We start from the raw sequence: 11,321 nt of genomic DNA, 5'->3' as shown, positions 1-11,321 counted from the left end.
CGAGCCTGACACCATGCTGAATAAAGTTTTTCACTTTCCTCCCACGCGTCGGTCCACCACAGAGGATGATTCACTGATCGTCATTGGCCGAATGGCTATGACATCAACCTATCACAGGAGAGCTGGGACAAGTCTGGCCAATCCCGTGAGTTCTCCCTTTTCCCTCTGCCACACTGATTGTTAACGAAATCACCTTTTATACGGGACCTCCGTCAGGGGTCTTTTTATCCTGGACCCGGTGAACAGAGGCGCTCTAGGCTTCAAACGGGTGCCGAGCAGCGAGGGCGTGAGTAATCTCCATTATCCCCCTTCCCTGCATTTTACGGTAAGCGGACCTACAGCCTCTATACCTGAGGTCGTGATTCTTCCATTGTTTCTTTTCGTTTCTTATGTCTGTAGGGTGTGCCATATTGCTCCCACCCCCTTCCCGGGATCCCTGAGGCCTCAAACGGATTGCCTCTAAGTAAGATTTCCCTTACCTACTCCTGCATGTTAAGTCCTAGGTGACTTACACAGGGGCAGTTTCGTCGTGCCTCAGCCCATATGCATCCTATGAGTCTCACACAGAGTTCTGAGTTCCACGTGTGTCCCGCTATATTCTAGACACGTTATCAAGGATAGGTAGCATTCGAACTTATCCTACACCGACAGAAGGATAAAGCCTAGGTGCACTACTCTCACTATTTCTGCACCTGAGGTAGACGTTAATGGCACTTTCTCATTTGAGCACTGAAATGCAATTACGAGTTGACTACCAAACACTTACAACTCTTCCATGTTTTGTCTTTTGTTTGTTTGTCTACCCAACAACAGAATAAACTCGTTTCTCTCCACCATTGTACCTTTTTTTGGCGGATTTTTCTCACTGTATATATTTTTCACACAGTAGTCATCGGAAGGGTGAACCTTAGCGCGTTCATACCTCCGTGACTCCGCACTCCCACTCTGGTCCTGATGAAAGCCTGTTGAACACACACTGAGGCAGAAACATGTTGACCGCCAAGGAGTGAAACAGGTCTTTTATTTTTTGACCTTCACTCCCCTTTTTTAACTTTCCCAATTAGCAAAACGAATAAAATTTACTTTTTTGACTTAATTGGCAATTTTAAATTCACTGTCACCTCACCTGAACCCTGCTCCGCAGTAACCTGGCGTCGTAGCACACTGGGATGACATTCGGTCATACCCAGTGGAGCCCGATGATGAAGCATGTCACCAACCAGGTTGGTGAGTGAGGGCTTTATTTACTTATACATAATAGGCTGTGTACATAATGGGTATAGCCTGTAGAGGACTACGTCTTTCTCAACAATATAAGTGTTTGTTTTGAACCTGTGGACCCATGCTCCTTTGATATACAGTGCTCTGTTTACATTACACTGACTTTGTTGTTTCCCAGTCTATCCCTGAGGGGAGTAGTTGTGTTGTTAGCCCTTCCTCTCTTGTTGTTTACACGTAGGACTAAAACACAGCACCTCACGAATAATAGGCTGACTCGTTATGAGCAAGTTATTCTTGCAGCCGATAATGTGATACTGAAGAGGTGTGCTGTTTTAAATCCTGCTACATTGTTACCTGTTCCAAATATAGAGGATAATGAAGATTGTGAGGACCATGATTGTCTCGATGTGACTGAACTATGCACCAAACCAAGACCTGACATTGTCGATGAGCCGCTCCCAGTTTCAGATGAGATCTTCTTTGTGGACGGTTCATGTTTAAGAGACAGTGTCGGTCGATTGAGAGCAGCGTTTGCTGTATGCACCATCACGGGGGTGGTTGAAGCCGCTTGTTTAGAAGGAGTACACTCCGTGCAGGTGGCTGAGCTCATTGCTTTGACTCGTGCCTGTTTGGCAGCCGACAAGATCCGTGTAACGATTTACACGGACAGCCAGTATGGGTTTGGTGTGGTTCATGACTTCGGACAACTCTGGTCCCAGAGAGGGTTTATGACGTCTTCAGGTTCACCCATAAGAAATGGGGACCATGTACGAAAATTGCTTGAAGCATTGCAAGGTCCTGATGAAATTGCTGTTGTCAAATGTGCTGCACACACGAAGGGAAATGATTTTGTTTCATTGGGTAACAATTATGCAGATGAAGTAGCTCGGTTTTGTGCAAAGCAGGGATGCAATTTCACGGAGACTTATATTGAGAAAACTGAGGAGAAAACGGTGTATAATCAGATGTTAGCAATGGCAGACTCATGGGAGGAACTGAAACAGCTCCAGGAAGGGGTCTCAGATCAGGAGCGAGACAGTTGGATACGAGCTGGATGTGAGAAAGGAGAGGTGGATATATGGGTTTCGAATGATGGACGAGCAGTGTTGCCGGAATGTTTATTGAATCCCATGGCGAGGTTGATACATGGTGCTGTACATCTTGGTAGAGACGCAATGATGAGTGTTTCGTCAGACTTTGTACAACCCGAAGTTTCGGGCAGTGGCTGAAACCGTGTGCCAGAGGTGTGTCACTTGTCAACAAATGAATGTAGGAAAGAGGACAGCTGTGACGTTGAGTCACATAGGGAGGTCAGGAGGACCTTTCAATAGGATGCAGCTGGATTTTGTTGAAATGCCGAAGTGTAATGGGTTGAGGTACATATTAGTGATAGTATGTGTCTTTTCCAGGTGGGTGGAGGCATACCCTACACGCAGATGTGACACTCACAGTAGCAAAACTATTATTGAGGGAACTTATTCCAAGGTACGGGTTCCCGACGTCCTTTGAATCGGACAGAGGAACTCATTTTCACAGCGAAGTTATGAAGTTGCTTTGTGCTGCTTTGAATATAGATCAGAAGTTACACTGTAGCTATAGACCAGAAGCTTCAGGGATAGTGGAGCAGGTGAATGGAACTCTGAAGGCTCGGATGGCGAAGGTGTGTTCGTCTACGTCCCTGAAATGGCCTGACGCATTACCTTTGGTCCTTACGAGCCTCCGAAGTGTGCCTGATAGAAGGACTGGGTTGTCACCCCATGAAATCCTCATGGGGAGAGCGATGCGTTTGCCTGCAATACCTGCCACTGCTCTGATAAATATCACTGATGATATGATCCTGGACTATTGTAAAGGCCTTGCTGACGTGGTCCGTTCTGTGTCTCAGCAGGTGCAGACAGCAAAGGTTCCAGCTGCGAGTGACCTGTGCCACGACTTGTGCCCAGGCGATTGGGTCCTAGTCCGAAAGCACGTGAGGAAGAGTTGCTTGGATGCTAGGTGACGCGGCCCGTTTCAAGTGATCCTCGTTACGAACACAGCCGTCAAGTGTGGAGGTTTACCGAACTGGGTGCATGCTTCCCATACCCGTAGAGTTCCAGCACCCTTAGAAGATACAGCCCCTCTCGAGAACGAAAATCCAGCAGAGCCGACAGAACCACCTGAGAGGGCCAGTCAAGCTGTAAGGGTTGCTGAAGCAGCTGATGGTGCACTGAATCGAGCCGAGGAAGAACGTGGAAGAAGTACTGACCCAGAAACAGGCAAAGGAGCAAGAGGTGCAGTGGGCAGTACGGAATCGAGTTCTGCCAAGGAGGAGGAGGCCAGTGCACAGGGTATCGAAGGGAAGACCGGAGGTGCCACAGAAGCAGAGAAGGTTTGGCCCGCAAGACAGACGGGTAAACCTGAGGTTGGTACCGGACACAGATCTGGCACCAGTTTCGGAGGAGCCAGAAGAAGAAACAGGCGACGAGGAGTATCCTCAAGGTACTCTGAGAAGGTCAAAGAGAATTAGAGTGCCAAGTCGGAAGTACGCCTCACCAGAGTGGGCATATCCAGTGACTGATGCCAGGGTTACCGAGCACGGGAAGATTGAGGTCGATGACATTGGTCAACAGTGTCCCGCTCCAGAGAGTGGAAGTGTTGCTGAAAGTTCCGGGACTGGAGATCGAAGGAATTCTGACTATCCATATTCCGAGTCCACCCTTTCTGAGTGTCATTCGGGGTATGATCTTGGACAATTTAGAGTTCCCGACGTTCACAGCTGTACCAGATCCACAAGAATTGATCATCCTTAAGCTCGAAATATTGCAGGGAGTCCTGGAACTGTTGGGACCAGCGGTTATGCTGGACTGATTTGAGAAGGTTGCAAGCAGGGAAGAAGGTAACCTAGATCCGAGTGGAAGAAGAAAAAAGTAGGGATTTATCTGTTATAGAACGAAGAAAAGTTAGGGAGGGTTTGCCTAAGTTCACGAAAGAGACATTAATGAGAAAGAGACTTACCATTTCAGAGACTATACTGGACATTGAGTATATTCCGAAGATGGCAGATCCTGCAAACACACATCGTAGGGCTAAATTGATAATAGGCACATTGATAGGGGTTGTGGATAGTCACTATATTTGGAGTAGTGATAAGTTCGTACATGGTGGCTCACAGGCAGGAGGGGAAGGTTCAGGGAGCACCCACACCTATTACCCCAGGACAGAGAGGTGTCAGTATCAGGGAACAGGGAACATCGAAGTTGAGGGAGGATCGCAGACTCCACATGGATTTGTCGAGGGGTGATTTTAAGCTTAATGCATATGCAAAGTTGTTGTATGAATATGTTGATGCGATGGATGTGAAGGACTGTTGTGTGTATGCAGTTGCCTGCTTCAGTGGATGAGGGTATCAAGTATCATCATCTCCCATTGACATATGGGATTTCTTGTAGTTTATTGCTCAGTTTATTTTACGACAGGAGGCAGTTCGAGTATTTCTTTTCAAATTTTGACACGGTACTTCCTGAAGTTCCAGCAATCAAGCATTTGAATAAATATGATTATTATAAGAAAGAGGACAGACTCCTGAAGTATTTGAGACCGACTGTGAAGTTGGATATTGCGCATGCTCACAGGTATAACCTGACATGTGCGTTATCTGAGACGGAGAAGAAATTCATTGATCAAGTAGAAGACAGATATAGAAAGTTGACCCAGACACGAGACACCGGAGATAGTCCAGTAGATTGGACTGAGGAGGAGAAAGCTCACAAGTCCAAGGGAAGCTATGGACCAATAGCGTTAGATGAAGTACAGAAAGGGAATTTGTGTATTGGACGGCCTCAATCCGCTACGGAGAAGGTCGCAGTAGGACATAGCACCTGTTCTCAGACCTTCACCATGGAAGCCTCTATTAAAGACTTCATGCAAGGTGTGGTACAAGTGATTCCGACATTGTATTATGTATGTGGGAAGAATGCTTATGTCAGGCTACCTGCAAATTGGTATGGCATATGCTATTTGGCTATCAAATTCCCGAAGATTTATCACACAGAGGACTTGGAGTTGCTAGAGACGAGACAACATTCTAGAAGACGAAGGGCTGTAAATACAGGTGCAGTGATTGGTGATATATATGGAGCAATGATACCTAGTATGGGTGTGGTGTTGAATGACGTGAAGATCAGGAGGTTGGCGACTGTAGTTGATGAATTGTCTATGAATACGGCGAGGTCTTTGTTGTTGGTGGCTGGAGAGATGTTGTCGATACGAAATATGGTTATGCAGAATCGCCTTGCGTTAGACGTGTTATTAGCCAAGGAAGGCGGAGTCTGCAAATTATTGAAGGTCCAAGAATGTTGCACATATATTCCAGACAACACGAAGGAGTTAGGGAAGTACATAGATAACATCACAACTATTCACAAGGAGATTATGGACTTGACAGAGGAGAATGTGTGGGAAAAGATTGGACAAGGATTTGGAAGAGTGGGAACGTGGTTTGCGAATCTGGGAAGAGGATTTCTTGGATCAGTATTGAAGCCAATTATCATTGCTGTAGTTTGTGTGATTTGTTTGTGGGGATGTGTGAAAGCATGGAAGTGGTATCAAGGAGGCAAAGTTGAAAGAGCTCTTAGAGCAAACGAGAAAAGAATGGCGAAGTTTCAGGAGCAGCAATATGAGAGTCTTAAGAGAATGGAGGGAGTTCGACATGATAGAGTCATGACCAGTGCTGTTTAAATCAGTTCTAAAGAAAGGAAGATTGTAATGGTGTGATGATAGATGTCATCAAAGGGGGGAACTGATGTAGCGCTTAAAAGTTTGAAAATCGTAGGGGTGCGTTATATTCACTGTTAGTCGGCACCCGCATATAATCAAATGTGTACTCAGGTATTTTGTGTGCAATGTATTAAGAATTGTGTAACCTATATCGATTTAGATTGAAGTGTTAGCTATGTACAAGCATATTGTGAACGTATTAGAGAAATGCATAGAGTTTAGCTTACTTGAACACAATGTGATGTTAAAAATGTGTAACTTAGAAAACGTGCCTGTAGGCTGTTTAGTTTAACGTACATGAAAGAAAGACGTAAATGTCAATAGTGTGATTTACTCAATGTGGAGGCGTCTGTTCCGCCCCCGACTGCCGCACTGCTGAAATGAGGAACCTATCCTCAAGAAATTGTGCCGAACATTTAACGAGGGTACTCCAAAGTAATCCATAGTAATCCAAGCTTTAAAAGTGTCAACCAATCGATGTTATTCCTCATGTAGTCACTCCAGAGACAGCAATGTTGAGCAAGAATGTTTTATTGTGCATTTTCAAATGTCCAATGCTGCAATTCATAGCTTAAACATAGACATGTGCTTTCAACATTCTTAAAGACTGGCACTTTGACCCAATGCATTTCGAACTGTTTAAGTTCTTCGTCAGGGGTACTGAAACAAATAAGAAAGAGCTGCATAAACAACCACGTTGTGCAATGTTAACATGTGAATAAAAAGGCAAAAGTTACTGAAAAGCAAAAGCGTTATCTACAGGTTTTTCATAAAACCTTTCCATCTATCTCCCCTCGTTACTGTGAACCACCCATGCAATATACTATTATAAGATAAACAAGGAAAAAATATTATCCCACCATGTAACCTAACATTTATAGCAAGCACACTGTATTCATTTACCTCTTTACGCCGTAACCAGCAATTAAGATTGTGTTCATCGTTCTGCGTGTTTCAGGGAGTCGACGACTTCCCGCCCATTAAGCCCCTATTTGAAGCTAACTCACGCACACGTTTTCCTGGTAACTTGCTAATTAAAACAAATCCCGTAACCTTTCAGGTCATCTAGTTACTGGTGAAAAAGACCAATTCCTAACATTCCCATAGTGCACTAATCCTGTGAACAACAACAATAAACCTAACTCAATTACTCCTGCTACGATGTAATGAATGAAAAACAATGCAACAAATCATAATGGGTAAAAGACAGAGAACAGAAACGTGAATGAACAAATGTGGTGGATAAATCATTTTCAACAACATAAAGTCCTTTATAAATTTAACGGAGTTGCTTCCTTCTGAATCGTGAATGAATGCAGTTCAAACGAAGTGATTCTGTCAGCCATCTGCTCTAGGCGGTAACAATTATGCTGTCTCGAGAGTGGTATTTCCAAAAGGCTCAATGGTTTACACGCTCATGGGGTGCGACTCGTGATCGGGACGACGAAAATTGCAAAGCCAGTGTTAACTAACGAGTGCACTCCTTCCCTTGTGTGAGTTTAATTTTTGCTTATATTGCCAGATTTAGACATGCTTGTGTAACCAAAGAAGTGGCCAGAATTCGCATATATCGTTGAGGCGAAAGGCCTGGTATTTTCTTATGTTGACCGAGGGCAATAGGCCAAAAAGGATTTATTCCAGTAGAGGTTTTAGGCTGTAGTAAATTGCAAGTTAAAAGATGCGAAGTATGTCTGCCTTGCATGATCTCACCCCAGGTGCAAGGACAGTTGCTCGTTAGTAGAGAAGCTCTTTGTTCATTAATTGACTTATGTAGTAAAGCCAGACATGGGAGTGCATTGGAATGTGCCAATCGTAACTCCTAGTGCGGATGGTGTCTGGGACTCAAGGCCAAGCGATGGACGATGGAACTGGACAGCGCTCTGTGGAAAATTACTGAAAGACGACCCCCGCTGAAGAGGAGGTGCGAAAGGGCGTGTTCTGGGACTTGGGGTTCTGTATTAGGGAAAGCGCCCCGAGGGTGGAGGCAGATCAGAGCAGCCCAGAGCCCAGAGCAGAGGAAGGCTAGGCGAAGAGCTAGAGGGGGCAACCTAGATCAAGCTCTCTAAGTGAAGACTTCTTAGGAAGTTTCACTCTGACACCTTTTACTCGATTGAGGGTCTCAAGGGATTGCTAAGTAGGGATGTCATTTAGTACAGAGTAGGGACAGAGATGGTATGGTCCAGTGTCCCTAATATCGACATTGGCTTGGTAGTTTTCTACCTCATGCTTTTAGAGATTGTGCTTTTAGTTATTTTTAGCCGTATGCGGATTCTTCGTAGAGTAGCATTTGTGTTAGTGCCTATGTACTTGTTGTGCCTCGTATTGAGGACTTTGTATCTTCAAATTTTTATGCTGATAATAAAAGCCAGAGAGCCAAGAGATTAAGTCTTGAGTCCTTGATTATGACAATTTGCGGACTGTATTTTCTGTTAATGGTGTTTATTCCCTCCACGCTATTGGGCAAGTAAAAAGTTCCATCCGACCAGAGTGGGTTCTAGTAGATAATTGCCAGATACTAAAATGGGCCGGAGCAACCCCTAGGCACCAACAGAAGGAATGAGGCTAGCCCTCAAGCTAGAGGGGAATGGCCTCAGTGCAGTTTAGACCCTATACAGCAAGCCAACCAGCGTCACAGACAGAAGCGCAAAAAAGATGTAAACAGTGAGGGCAATTGAGAAGACAAAGTCTCCCAAAGCATTGACAAAGCCTTGGTTAGGTAAATTTAAAAAATATGTAGCACAAAAGCTTTTTTTTTTTTTGGCGGTAGTAACATGAAGTGTGCAGGTGGGCATGAACCAACACAGAAGGCACAGGTGGGGGGGGGAAGCACTGCGACTATATAATTATGCAGTGACTCGCTCACGCCAAGTATCCAGAACCACCATTTTCGGATCGAATCTGACAGCCAAAGAACAGATCGTGTTCCAGTTAACTCTCAACTACTTTACCAGCCATTTCTACACAGCACACTTCAAAAGCTGCAGTCTTATTCGTTTTCTACCAATAGCCTTCTCTGTGCTACTCCTTATATCGATCTCAGAAGGAAGAACATTTAAATTGTATTGTATTTGCATAGCACTTACTACCCCTGACGAGGCGTTGAAGCGCTTTTTTCTGCTAGTAGCACGCTATTCCAGGACCCATGGAGGATTAGTGTTGAATTAGTATAGTGAAACATGCAAATAAATTTTAAGTGGTGGATAGGTTAGTCATTAATTTGGAAGGAATGCAGAAGGACAGAAGAGGAAAAAAGGTTTGTATTTAAATAGCGTTTGTTACCCCTGATGCGGCATTGAAGCACGCTACTCCGGAAACCCATAAAGAATTAGTGGTGCATTAGTATGGTGAAATATGAAAGTAATTTAAGTGGTGGATATTAGTCAGTTATTTGGAGTGAGAAGGATAGCGGAGGGATAGTAGGGGAAGAAAGGTTTGCATTCATATACCACCGGTTACCCCTGATGGGTGTTGAAGGGCATTGTGGCAACTGGCACGCTACTCCGGAACCCATAAAGGATTAGTGTTGAAAATTAGTATAGTGAAATATGAAGTAATTTGAGTGGTGGCTATGTTATTCAGTTATTTGGAGAGAGAAGGGTAGGTGGCAGGATAGAAGTGGGAAAGTGGTTTGTATTTATATAGTGCTTGCTACCCCTGTTGGGGTTTTGAAGCGCTCTTTTGGCGAGTAGCACGCTACTCTGGAACCCATGAGGATTAGTGTTGAATTAGTATGGTGAACATGAAATTAATTGGAGTGGTGGATATGTTAGTCAGTTATTTGGATTGAGAAGGGTTTGGGAGGGGTAGAAACGGGAAAAAAAAAAAGGTTTGCATTTACATAGTGCTTGTAACCCTGATGGGGTGTTGAAACGCTTTATTTGCGAGTAGCACGCTACTCTGGAACCAATAAAGGATTAGTGGTGCATTAGTATAGTGGAATATGGAATTTCATAAGTAAACATGTTAGTCTGCAATTTTGATTGAAAAGGATAGTGGAGGGATAGAAGAGTGAAGGACTTTTTTTAAATGTATTTATTTTATTTATGTCATAGCAGTAGGAGGCTGCTTTTGGATGAGTAAAAAGGGTTTTTGAAGGGGAAGAGTCAGAGGGAAGAGTTTAGAGAGGTTTGTTTTGGGGGAATCTGTATAGTAAAAGAGGTGTCAGATGATGCAAGGAGGGGTAGAGTAGGAGAGAGTCTAGAAAGGGTTATTTTGATAGTGGTATGGGGTTTGGGATAAATGAGAGAATGATGTAGAAGATATATTGATAGATGTATAGGGTGAGAGATAGGGTAGTGCATTTGAAAGAGTAGTAGAAAGTAGTTTGAGATGAGTCAGAAAGTTGGGCTAGAAGATTTATTGAGACAAGGATAGGCTGAGAAACAGTGCAGTGCATTGGAAATGCCAAATTAGAAGAAAGTGATAAATATATAGATCCATAAGTACATTGAAAGTATATAGATGCATAAAGGAGGTAAGTATATGTAGATTAAAGATATTAATAGAGGTACAGGAAGAGATACAAGGTAGTGCATTGGATATGCTTGTTCATGAGAAAAGTAACAGACACACAGATCCAAGTACATGGAGGTACACAGATGCACACTGGAAGCAAGTTCATCTGGACCAAAGATGATTTTTTTTTAAACATAATTATTCTACATGTTTATACAAAGCAATACACAAAGATAGGTACATATCTATAGTAGAAATAAATTGTGGGTGGGTATTACTGAATGGGAACATGGGCAGCATTTCTGGCCCTGGTCCCGACCAGTCTCAAACAGGCAACTGCCCTTGTCCTCTCCGCCCTTAACAGGCAACTGCCCTTGTCCTCTCCACCCTTAACCTCGATGCCCGGGCTGAGACGGCCTAACCGTGGCTTTTTATAGCCCTAGTAATCAGGTGACCTCTCAGGCCAATGGGCACCCTAGCCCTAACACAATCCAATCACAACACTACCCCTAAAATCTCAAACTAGTAGGAGACCGGAACCTTACATCCTATTTTAGCCCTAGTCCAAGCAACCAATCAATCAGTTTTAAAAAACCCTGATCTCTACGTCCAATAGAGACCCTAGCCCTACCAGTAGTCCCAACCCAAGTCCAAGCAACCAATGGCACGGGAATCCCTAGTCCCTACTTCCATTAGAAAGCCTAACCCTACTCTTAGTTCCACACCTAGTCCAGCAACCTATCACACAGAAGCCCTGATTACTACTTCCAATGAAAGGCCTAGCCCTAGTCCCAACAACCAATAACACAGGAATCCCTGGTCCCTACTGCCAATAGACATCCTAGCCCTAGTCCCAACCCTACATTGATTGAATCACAGACCCAGAAACA

At 44.1% G+C, this 11,321-nt stretch overlaps 1 protein-coding gene across 1 annotated transcript in view; it reads right to left on the bottom strand.

Annotated features, from left to right (window-relative positions):
* Nucleotides 1-6,612: 6,612 nt before the first annotated feature.
* Nucleotides 6,613-11,321, bottom strand: part of LOC146834781 (SERPINE1 mRNA-binding protein 1-like) — a 100,453-nt gene continuing 95,744 nt past the window's right edge. The window contains exon 5 of the mRNA XM_085599946.1: nucleotides 6,613-6,636. Coding sequence (XP_085456072.1) covers nucleotides 6,628-6,636 — 9 coding nt within the window. The 3' untranslated portion in view covers nucleotides 6,613-6,627. The remainder of the gene's footprint in view (nucleotides 6,637-11,321) is intronic.

Source organism: Triturus cristatus, chromosome 4_2 (assembly GCF_964204655.1).
Source record: "Triturus cristatus chromosome 4_2, aTriCri1.1, whole genome shotgun sequence".
Classification (NCBI taxonomy): domain Eukaryota; kingdom Metazoa; phylum Chordata; class Amphibia; order Caudata; family Salamandridae; genus Triturus; species Triturus cristatus.
This window is presented reverse-complemented; position numbering and strand designations above follow the sequence as displayed.